Source organism: Artemia franciscana, chromosome 10 (genome assembly GCF_032884065.1).
Source record: "Artemia franciscana chromosome 10, ASM3288406v1, whole genome shotgun sequence".
Lineage (NCBI taxonomy): Eukaryota > Metazoa > Arthropoda > Branchiopoda > Anostraca > Artemiidae > Artemia > Artemia franciscana.
Window position 1 is genome coordinate 42,979,217 of NC_088872.1, and position 12,595 is coordinate 42,991,811.

Genomic DNA, 12,595 nt, shown 5'->3' on the forward strand with positions numbered 1-12,595 from the left:
GTGATTTTCATTAAAAATTTTATGAATTTTAGGGGGTCTTTCCCCACTTTTTTGAAAATCAGACAAATTTTATCAGGCTAGTTGCTTTTGATGGGTAAGACTGAATTAATGAAACTAATATATTTGGAATCAGCATAATAAGTCCATTCTTTTGAAATTTCTATTGGTATGAAAATTCCGTTTTTTAGAGTTTCCGTTACTATTGGTCAGGTCGCTCCTTACTTACAGTTCATTACCACGAACTGTTTGATTACCTATCAAAATCCAAAAAGAGATCAATGAAATATTGACCGTTTTTTCAGCGCTACCAAAAGTATTGTATTCATAAAACTTTTCAGTTTCATAACACAAATAGGAAAGGGTTTTCATTTAAAGTAAGGAGCAACTCAAAAGTTAAAACAAATCAAAATTATTCAAAATACAAGGAGGATTGCCCTTTTCTCAACACCTTGCTCACTAAACAAAAGTTTTTTAGTGCTTTGAAAGATCTTTTTTTTTTTCAATTAAAAATTCTCTTTAAAAATTTGGACAAATGCCAAACTTCACATTAAAGAGTAAGGAGCTAAGCAGGAGACAGCCCCTTCATATAAGGAATAATCTTTTCAAATAGGTTTCAAATCTGTTCCTTACTTTCAGTTGGAAAGATCTTTTTTTAATTTTATTTCCGATTGTTTTCTAAATCATACCCAGGGCTAACCAAGATATAGTCTAAGGTACCGGTACCTTGAATCCCTGGTTAATTGCTTTTAAAATGAGTGAATCAACAATCCTATGCTGAGCTGTACCATCCTACGTTTGAATTCGCAATTTCAATTTTTGATAAAATTTCAATATACTCAAAAAATTAGCGATGAATAGAAATTTTGGTAAAAAGTCCTTGTTAATATAACTACTGAAGATTTTTGGTTCGATGAAAAGGAGTATTATTGTTTTTATGGATGAAAATTCTGTGAGACTTTTGATCTTCTATATAACTGAAGCCATCACATTCTTTACCATGGGATTTTCTAATCGATAAATGTATTACATACATTTGTTTAAAAACACTGATGTACCTACTATAAATAGACAAAGAAAAATATTAGCATACAAAATCGCTGTAAACTAAGTTCCTAGCAGTATTTTTGCCACCCCCAATTTTTTTTCCGGGTCTGATGGTAGTTTGCCTTGCTTTTACCACCTCTGTGCTGTTAGCTATGGGAATGTAACAATTTAGTTGTGTAGCGAAACATTCTAATTAATTCTTGCTCCCTCCCCTACCTTTTTAAATATTTATCTGAAGCCTCTGTGCATTATCAGTAAGCAGTCTGTCCATTAAAATGTAGTTTTTTAGGAATCTACACTGCCCCCAACTAAACAATGACTCACCCCCCTCATTATAGCAGATACGCAATTAAATCATCAAACATAGCCTAATTTCATTACAAATAAGGCGAATCAACTTGGTTGAATCCAGTACTGCCACCGTGTGGTATTACTTCTTTTGCAACTGTGAAGCCTAAAACAGACTTATTGATATTTTTGAATCAATTAACATCTCAGAATTTTAAAATGATTGCATATTCATCGTCTTTGGGGTAGATTCGTAGTTTAGTGTCCTAAAATGGCAGAAAACAAGACCTTCTCCTGGTCCAATCTGTATGGTCACTTAAAAAAGATATTTAAATTTACGTTTATATGAGCTCCCTCCCAAATATATTGGACCTTTGGATTGATACAATTACAACTGGATTCAAAAAAACAAATAAATAAGCATCAACTATGTTTCCTCTGAAAAAAAAGTGAAATTCCACATTTTGAAGGTTGGAGCCTGAAACCTCTATGGCAGGGTTCTCTAATATGATAAATCTAATAAAGGGATTTTCAATAAGATCGCTTGCATTTTTGGGGACGTCTCCCCCTTTTTTAAATCAGGCAAATTTTCTCAGATTTGTGGTTTTTTAACAATAAACCATAAGCTCAGTAAACTCAGTTTTTATAACAATAAACTCAGATTTTTAACAATAAACGGGAAGAATTTTTTATATTTAGAATTGGCATAAAAAGCCAATATGGTCGGTGTAGCAATTGTCATGAGGATTGCATTTTTAGTTTTGGTGAAGATTGGCCCAAGTCATTTTTTAATTCCAATTTTTTATCACGAACTATTTGATAAGATTCTCTTGTGCCGAAAATTTTTTGAACCTGTTCATTTTATTTAGTTGAATAGGACAATAAAAAGAAAAGGGTCAATTTGACAGCTGGATTGCAATTTGACTGATGTATATATTTTTGAGGGGGAAAATTGCCCTGTTATGAAAGAGGTGCATTTTACATGTCCGTTGTAAAATCAAAACGTATCTATCCAGGCAGGACGATTTTTGAGTATCTCTACTCCTTCTGTAAACTATTCTAAGGCTTAGGAAATTGCATAAAGACAGGTCTACATCTGTAATAATCCATAGATAACCTCGAAGGCCACACTGCCTTTCCATGACGAAAATAAAACAGTTCAAAATAGGGATGAAACCTTTTAATTGACAGTGAACTGATACAAAATTATTTAACTGGATATTTTGAACACATATACAGTGTTCATCATCAGCAGTAAAACTTTTACTGCTGATGATGAACACTGTATATGTGTTCGAAGTATCCAGTTAAATAATTTTATATCTGTTCACTGTCAATTAAAAAGTTTCATCCCTATTTTTAACCGTTTTACTTTCGGAATAATCCATGGAATCAATAAATTCTTCTGTAATTTTGACTTGAGTTGGATTTTCTTTTAAGATGAAATGCATAATAGTTAAATATATTATCGATCAGATAAATTGACCCCTTTACCAGAAATCCCTGTCGTTTAAAATTTACTGTATTTTGTTTCATTTTGAATGCAATTTAATTGCTCTTTTTATTTGAGTCTTTTTTTTCTAGAAGCATTTAAAAATAAACATATTCCTACGAAAAAATATCTTGAAATATATTTCCTGTCACCCAGCCACCACTGCTATTTTTGCGTCTGATCCCCCCCCCCAGAAAATTTTCCACCGGTGCCATTGACTTTACCTCCTTAAATTAGAAAAAGATGAGTGATAGCTAATAAACAGTGGAACCTTTTTACTAAATTTCCTTACTTTAATATGTCAAATGTAATCACTTTGCTATATGATGAATATGTAGCTATGAAGTTAATAGCTAGTGCTTCATTTAAACACATAGAGAATGAGTTTCTAGCATATAATTAAGCTGGTATTGAACCAGAGTTTAAATTAGTCGAGATATAAAGGTCATAATTTATTTAAAACAATTTTTCAAAGTTGAAACGGGACATGGGTATAAAAAACGACAGAAAAACTAAAAATCTGACATAATAAAAAGTTTGCGAATATCAAAGGCCCAAGCCACTGACTAAGATGAGTCAGGTCAGGCGAAGGTAGGATGCATTTTCGTGGGCTGCTAGTGAAGCCAGCTTTTCGCTAGCTAAAGAGCCTTCAACAGCCTCTTCTGTTTTTATGTTAGAAGCCACTAGCGCTATCTGTAATTTTTAACAATGAATTGTTAAAACCTATGTTCACAAGAGAGATTTCTGAAAACAAATTTGCGGAACGCCAATAAGGTGAAACCTTATACAAAATAGCGTATAGAATATGAGGTTTCTGAATCCATTTTGTTCTCACCATACTTAAATAAAGCAGCAACTTTAAAATCTAATAGCACAGTTCTATTTCATTGTGTGTTATTTTGTTCTTTGTATTATTATTTTGTTCGTTATAAATACAAGAAGATCTAATCGACTTGGTATCTTTAAAAAGAAAGGATGTTATTATCCACCTAGTTTCGTAACTTAACCTAGTTTTCGGTGAAGCTGTACATGATAAGTTTTTTCTTGCTTTGTTTGTTCCTTTGAGCAAGACACTGGGCTTTTGTTAGGTTTAGGGTGAAAGAACCAAATTTTCTATGAACAAATTCTATATAATAGGTTTTAATATGTTTAGATAGACAGAATATCGAACCTCATCAACTTAAAAAGTGATTCAAGCCCAACCTTGAAGTAATTATCATGATTATTTGAAACAAGTTCCATGGTACACTTAAATCCTGAACATACAGTCCAAAACCTGCAAGTCCCACTAATCAATTAAATAGATTCATTTAATCGAAATAATTGATGAATTTGAGAATAATAATTATCTTTAGAATCCTGAAGTTCTCGTAGTTTCATAGAATGCGCAAGCACACTGAGCTTCTTACATATTAGGTTAAAGCTGAGCAATATGTCATGAGCATGAGCAGACAGAATAGCGGTAAGGATCGGTGACCAAAAATCGAAGCAGAAAATTTTTACCTTATTTTGCATCACTATCATCATTTAAGGTTACCGTAAAAGAATAAGGTGAGTGCAATAGCATAAAACGTTATTTTAGAAGCTTCCCTACAGATATACTGCTTCACTGCCAAAATAAATACTATAGAAAAATGAAACCTGAAGAATTTCGCCATTCATGATGTTTTTTTTTTAACAAAAATAATTTCTAGGATTACAGGAGTGCCTTTGATTCCAAAATGACTTACTCTAAAATCTCTCATCAAAAGTTACGTAGTTATTCCGCAGCTATAGCTTTCATGGCTGGTCAGCCTATTTTTGAATATTACGCTTTGAGGAAGAAAGTGTAAACAAAATCACTTAAAAAACAACAAAAGAAGGTAAACCTCAATGAAAAGACAACAAACGAGACTGCTGGGCAGTTCGGCTTAAGAACTTTTACAAAATTAGTTGTTTTTTGAGGATTGTTTACACACACATATTCTAGTAGATAAATAAAAAAAATGGCTATTGTAAAAGATTGGTTATTGCAAGAGAATGCAACTTAATATAATATAGAGTGCTAGTTTGTTCTGTGAGCTCCGTTAATTAATTTAAAAATCCTACTCAACGTTGAACCTTAGGGCACAAAAACACCATAATGTACCATAGTTTTTGGTGTTCAAGATCGTATAAGGCTCCTAAACATGTACTAAAGGCTTATCTTACCAATACTACCTTCAAAGTATACAATTTGAACTGCCTTGTCTGAAACCCTTAAAAAGGAAACCCACAAGCCCCTTAGCTTGAACAACAAGGAGATTTTATTGGCTTCAAAAACAGGAAAATTGACTGCATATTCTGGATCAAAATCATTTTATTAATCCGTGTTGTTCTCTGTAGCTGGTGGGGCACTGGAGCATCATAGACCGCTGTTTAATTATAGTTGTAGCAATTTGAAAAATATGTTAAAAAAACAGCTTAATGAGAAAAAATGGCATTTGACACTTACTCAGGGATGGTATTTTTTTTTCATTGAATTTGAACAATAAACGTTTTAACGTGAACAAATTTATGGTGATTTGGGAAAAAACATGTTACCCCTCAAAAATGGAGTAAGATCGAAATTAAAAGTGAACTATTGGAACAGCATGGTCGGAAACTCTATACAAGGTAATTGTAATTCCCTGCCTTTAACAACAAGGAAAATCAATTTTTGACATGGGTAGTACAGACGTGTTTTCTTTTTTTTTCTACCAGGATAATGCGTTAAAAATAGATATTACTTTAGATCATTGTTGTCGCTCTAGCGGAAATCTATTAAAAGACGAACTACAGCACATAGTAACCAAAAGTTGAAAAATATGCCGTTAAAACAGCTTTTTAAGCTATACAGCTCAAGCTATTAAAAAAATTATCACTAATCAATATATTGTTTCTCGTATCTGTCTAAATACAATCTACAACCAAGATGCCGATAAAACTCGCTATTTATAAGGAGATTATTAGATGTCTAATAGACCGCTTGGTTCCATCTCTATATGACGAATCTTGCATATTCACCATTTGCAATGTAACGCTGTGGAATCGCAAACAGGAAAAAGCCTATGGCTTTTTCTTAATTGGAATAGTAAGAGACGACCTGGCTGCAACCTACAATTATGATGTCATTGATCAATCTTGAGCATAAGAAATGAAGTTTTTCGTAAAAAAAATTATTGTATTTCAGAAATTGTTTTTTAAATTACTAAAGGTTTTTAACCGCAATAATTTGCTTTAAAAAGAGCCATTAGACAGCTTTCTACGATGTTCCAGTGCCAAGCTATTTCAGGAGAAAGAGTGAAAAAAGATACCATACTTGCAGTATATCGCAGTTAAAGCAACTTATCTTATTTTTCAAGCCAATAGATTTCCCTCGTTATTGCAGCGGTTTGCCTTTAACTAGGTTGCAGATACAGCTGTAACCATAAACGAGGAAACCAATTTTTCTAAGGCTATTATGCTTATACTATCTTGTCGAATTATAAGCCTGAGTTGCATTATCATGTATATAATCATCTATTTAAATTCTTCAGTTACTATCGGCTACAGATCGTTCTTTAATATTGCGTAGTATTTTTTAACTGTTGGCTACTAATGGCAGAGTTTCAACTTTTACTAGGTTGTAGCTACAGCTATTTACTATTATTATATTTACACTTCAGAGATTTGGAACTAAGAACTAAAATTAACGAATTTTTAAGTTTTTAGGTACTTTTCAAGCTTCAATTCGAAAGATCGAATTGTTGTTGGAACCGTAAAAACCTTATTACAATTTATGTAATATGTTTTTTTCTGTCACACACAATGTTTAGGAGCTTTAAGTTGTTTTGCTTGATCTCTATTGGCCTTGTTTGTCTTTTACTAGGTTGCAGCCCAGAGGCGGCATTTGGGCCAAATCTTGGGGTGGACATGGAGCATTTGACAGAACTTGAGACTTTTATTATGAATCTAACCTACTTTCAAAGTTTACAATGATTAATAGCAAATAGCATAATTACTCCATGGGTCGTCAGGTAATTACGCTCTTTGGCTAATAGGCGTGCAGTTCAAATCATTTGAACATAATAAGAGAGAGAGAGAGAGAGAGAGAGAGAGAGAGAGAGAGAGAGAGAGAGAGAGAGAGAGAGAGAGAGAGAGAGAGAGAGAGGAGAGAGAGAGAGAGAGAGAGAGAGAGAGAGAGAGAGAGAGAGAGAGAGAGAGAGAGAGAGAGAGAGAGAGAGATAGGTTTATTTAAACAACATCATAGCTAACAGCTAATTTGTGTTGCTTCACTATGCTAAATAACAAACTAACACACAAAAAAAAGATGAAAATATCACTCGGCTTTGTTCTACTGTGAACAGTGCTAACATCTAAAAAAAGGGACGGCAGCAGCATCTGGTGGCTTCGTCAGAAGATTAAAAGTCACCAAGTTCGAAAAAGTAGATGGCGCCACCGTATGCAGGGGTGAAGAAAGGTCAAGTGAAGTATTTTTCCTGTACTTAATTTGCATATTGATGGCACAGAAAACTGTCAGGATAGCCACTGCTTTAACTGGTGACGCCATTGACGAACCAGCACACATATATTGGGCACTATTGAGCTAAACTTGGTAGATGGGCTCTGCAGCATAATGGATTATGTTGGACATAATGGGTAATTATGGCCGGAATAGAGCCCTTTGTGGTGGAAGTCTTGGCCCTACTGGAAAATCTGGGGTGGGCATTTGCCCACCCCTGACCCCTCCAAGTGGCACCTCTGTTGCAGCCACGATTCTGTATACGAAAATGTAGTTTTTCTTAAGAAATTGATTTTATTTATTAATTAATGTTTGTTAATTACAAAAGGCACTAAATGTAGCAGTTTTCTTTAAAATGAGCCACTAAATAGCTCTTTATGATGCTGGAGAAAAAATGAAAAAAATTGCTTTCCATGAGGAAAATCGTGGTTGCAGCAACTTTCTTTGTTTTTCAGGCCAATTGATCTTTTATTGTGCAAGCCTAGGGAAAGCAAATTTCCTTTATACAGCTTTCGAACAAGGTAGTTTTAATGGTATCCTTTAGGTTTTGATGGGACAATATATGTAAGAGTTTCGGGCTATTGTTTTTATTACTATGGTATGTTTTTGCCTCAAACTACGTCGTAGCTACCGCTGCGGCCATGATAACGGAAAAAATTTTATTAACAAATTATCTTTTGCAAAAATAGATAAGTGCCTTTAGGTAGACATAATCCATCGTATGTTCAGGTTAAAATTAACTAGTAAAGACCTTGTGACCGGTGACGTCATCTTTGAAGAAAAGGATGAGGTGCATCTTTTGTTAAGACCAAAGTACAAGGCAAAAGTATTAAAAATAAAATAATAACTCATTAGATTCGAAGTAAAACCATTCTGTGTAAGTATATTTCATTGCCAAACATTATGAACTACAATATTATCAGCAGTAACTTTGACAAACAATTTACAACAAAGGAAACTTATCTTTTTTCACTAATTGTTGAGCAAAGCGGTGTCTACTCAATGCACACACAACATAAATAATATGCATGATGTTTTGGTAAAGATTTCAATAAAGTCAGTTAGCACAGCATGAAGCTTTCAAAGCGGTCAAATAAATGATTTCAATTGTGTACTTTTTGTTTCGGTCCGACACCCTTTTTAGGGAGATCAGGCTTGTTTTTTGTTACCGTGGGACGTTTTCATCACTTACTAGGTTGCAGCTACTGCTGCAACCACGTACCATACCCGGATAAGCAACTTTAAAATAAATACCTGTGCTGTATTATCTTAACAAAAGATATTAGTGTTGCATCATAATACGTATGATTGATTTATTTTTTTATTTCAGTTCCTATAAGCTAGAGTTCATTCATTACTATAATGCCAGAAAATGCAATAAATTGTTGTTCCATTGAAGTAAAACGTCAGTAGTGGCCAAAAACAAGATTTTAGCCATTGCTTCCACTTGAAGTGATCCTTTTGAACCCAACCACTAACAGTATTTGACTCTTTGACTACTACAAGTAGGACAGTAGTAGTTAGGTACAAGGAGGACAAGCTAGGACAGGGTATGACTACACCCTGAAGTGGTTTACTTTTGGTGGTTTCTCTTAAGGGCTTAACAATCATTGATGGCAACACATCAGTTTCGTAAAATACCGTCCACTGTTTGCTTTTGACTTTCATTTACACGTCACCAGATCGGTAAATTCCCTGTTACGGATATTTTCTTTTATTTTCTTTTATTTTCTTTTCTCCTTTTTAATTCAAATATGCTTTTTAATTCCTTAACTGACGCTGCATCGGTGGTGGTCAAAATATTTTTTCGGTTCATTCACCTTTTTCAATAAGAAATTTAAAAACTAATCAGGGAATTTTCTATATTTCCCTTTACTTTCTTCTAGAGTTTTGTTACTTCTCTTCTTTTGAATGTTTACGATCCATTTCACTTTTTCCTAAATCCTCTTGCTTATGGTTATGTCACCTTTCCTTTTTATTGTGTATGTTTGTGCAGTTTATTTCCTTTTTAATGTTAACGATCCTTTTCACTTTCTCCCAACCCTTCTTGCTTATGAACACGTCACCTTTCTATTTTATGCTTTTGACGTCTGTATTGCTTATCTTCTTTTTCATGCCGACGAACTTTTTCACTTTCTGACTCCTCATGTTTATGGTCATGTCTGCTTTCTATTTTATGTTTTCGTCGTCTGTATTGTTTCTCTTCATTTTCATGCCGACGAACCTTTTCACTTTCTCTTGACTCCTCCTGCATGTGGTCATGTCTACTTTCCATTTTATGTTTTTGACGTCTGTGTTGCTTCACTTCTTTTTCATTTTGAAGGTCCTTTTCACTTTCTTCTGACTTTTCTTGCTTATGGTCGTGTTTCCTTTCCATTTTGTCTTTTTGACGTCTCTGTTGCTTCTCTTCTTTTTCATGTCGACGTACCTTTTCACTTTCCCCTGAGTCCTCCTGCTTATAGTCATGTCGGCTTTCCATTTTATATTTTTGACGTCTTCGTTGCTTCAGTTCTTTTTCACTTCGAAGATCCTTTTCACTTACTCCTGAATCCTCCTGCTTATGGTCATGTCGGCTTTCCTTTTTATGTTTTTGATGTCTGTTTTGCTTCATTTCTCTTTCATTCCGACGATCCTTTCTACTTTCTCCTGACTCCTTTTGCTTATTGTCATGTCGCTTTTCCATTTGGTGCTTTTGCCGTATGTGCTGCAGTTTCTCTTCTGTTTCATGGCGACGATCGTTTTTACTTTCTCCTGTCTCTTCAATGTTATGGCCGTGCTGCCTTTCCATTTTATGTTTTTGACGTCTGTGTTGCTTCCCTTCTTTTTCATATCGACGAACCTTTTCGCTTTCTCCTGACTCTTGTTGCTTATGGTCATGTCGGCTTTCCATTTTGTGTTTTTGATGTCGGTGTTGCTTCACTTCCTTTTCATCTCGAAGAACCTTTTCACTTTCTCGTGAATCTTTTTGCTTAATGGCATGTTTCCTTTCCATTTTGTATTTTTGATGTCTCTGTTGCTCCTCTTCTTTCTTATATTGACGATTTTTTTCACTTTCTCCTGATTCCCCTTGCTGATGGCCATGATGATTTTGAATTTGGTGCATTTGTCGCGTGTGCTGCTTCTCTTCTGTTTTATGGTGACGATCCTTTTCACTTTCTCGTAACTGGTCTTGATTATAGTCATGTTGCCTTCCCGTTTCATGAAATGTGTCTCTCGTGCTCTTTTCATGTTTATACGTAGGTAAATTGAAAGCTGCCTTTTCCTGAATATTTCGTTTCATACCAGTAAAGATATGTTTTTCAAAACTTTCGTGCGTTATACCCATGTATTTAGATGAAGATTCATAGATTCATACCATGTTTTAGTATCAACTGGCATGTAAGCAATAAACTCCAGATTAAGTTTTCTTCAGTTTATATTAAGAATATTCTCTTGAATCTTAAAACGTAAGTTTATTCGTGAATATTTGTGGATTTAGCTAAAACTTATCAAGTTGCCTTGTTTGGAAAATAAGTCTAATTGATTAAATCCCAAATATTTAAAGAGCTGAAATTCTTGATAGGAAACAGGTTTTTTGTAACTGAAATTCGTAGAAGACTTGGAAATTTAAAAAATATATAAAATTAGTAAATATTTGTGCTATTTGGATATTAGAATGATTTAACAAAACTGCAATTCTTGTCATGAGAAATAGTTCTGCTATCTAAATTACTTCATGCTTTTACTTAACTTCTAGCTTATTGATAACATCAATATTTCTCACGACGGGAAATACTCAGTCCCATTGAATTTACTCAAAAAGCTTAGCTAATTATTTTCAAATTCATTAAATGCTTTGTTCAGACATTTATCCAATACAAATTCATCTAATACTTGCAAAGAGTTTCTATTTTCAAAGTAGAAAGTTACAAAGGAGTCAAAGTTGACTATTTTCTACTACTTTCTACTTTCTACTTTGACTAATTTCACAGAAGTCAAAGTTACAAAGGAGTTTCTAATACTTGCGAAGAATTTTTAGTCTAAGTTTGGGTTCCAACAAGTCATGAAATGCTATTCTGTCTCCTTTGACTAAAATAACTGAAACTAATAATAAGAATAATTTCCATTATCATAACTAGCTTGTTGCTACTGTTGCAGCCAAAATACGCCAGTGTTCAGTTCTATCTGTAAGGTTTTATTGCAAACTTTTAGTCTTTTAGTGGTATTCAGTTATTATGGGCCTTACTGTCCGTTCTTTACTGTAAAATACATCGATCCTTTATTTAACTCTTATTACAAAACCTCCTAGCTAAAATAATGAGTATTATATGAATGAACCACAGGGCTTAGTTCTTTTGGGCTTGAGGTCTTTACTATAATGCTCAGACACCATAAATATTTTTGCAGTTTTTATTATAACTTTAGCGATTCTGAACTAAAATATGCTAAAATTTACTGATGTCTTTGCAGCTAACATCATAATTTTAAATTTAGATTTATGTTGTATATAGTTACAGCCAATGATTATGACGTAATTCATCAATCATGTACACGAAGATACAGTTTATTTTTAAAATGTTGATTCTATTATAAAAATGTTTTTGTCAATTACAAAACGCTTTTCAATAAGTCAATTTCCTTTAAAAAGAGCCATTTAACAGCTCTCTATGATGTTTCAGTGCCCTCCAAGCTGCGGAAGAAAAAAAGAAACAAAAGATACCGTCGATGCAGAATATCACAGTTCAAGAAACTTTTCGTGTTTTTTAAGCCAATAGGTCTTCTTCGCTATTCAAACCAACGAGCTGTAAGATTCCTATATAAGTGTTTCTTAAGAGTTGGTTCTAATAGTGTACTTCGTTTTTTGATCTTATCATAGATTAGATCAAAAACGGGTTGTGGTGGTTAGCTACCACCTCAATCCGTATATGCACCCATCAGCTGTTAGAATTCTGCACCATATTAGACTCTCATGGTGTAACGGTTAGCAATTAAATCCTTTGAATCCTCTGATCTGAGTTAAAATCTTTAAAGAGTCTTCTTAGAGCTTGTAGCTTTCTTATGCTACCATGTAGGTTCCTGCCGTAATTCTTAATTTTCAAAACTAAGGTAGTTTTGACTAGCATAGACTAGCTACCGCTGCAAAACCAATCATCACTAGAAAACCTATCAATTATTATGCCTATAAATTACTCTAAGTTACTACGGCAAACATCCGATCAGACACACAGGCACAGTGAGAGAGACAAACAAAGAGGCAGTGAGACATTCAAGCAGAGAAATATAGAGAAAGA

General features: G+C 33.9%; 1 protein-coding gene across 1 annotated transcript; it reads right to left on the reverse strand.

The window, feature by feature from the left end:
- Positions 1 to 9,306: 9,306 nt before the first annotated feature.
- On the reverse strand, positions 9,307 to 11,541 carry LOC136032217 (trichohyalin-like). The gene has a single exon (XM_065712429.1). The coding sequence runs from the start codon at positions 10,648 to 10,650 to the stop codon at positions 9,388 to 9,390; it is 1,263 nt and encodes a 420-aa protein (XP_065568501.1). The 5' UTR covers positions 10,651 to 11,541; the 3' UTR covers positions 9,307 to 9,387.
- Between the last annotated feature and the right edge of the window lie 1,054 nt (positions 11,542 to 12,595).

Coding starts and splice junctions, on each gene's coding strand:
- LOC136032217 (XM_065712429.1), bottom strand. CDS start 10,650: ATGGGTATAACGCACGAAAGTTTTGAAAAACATATCTTTACTGGTATG.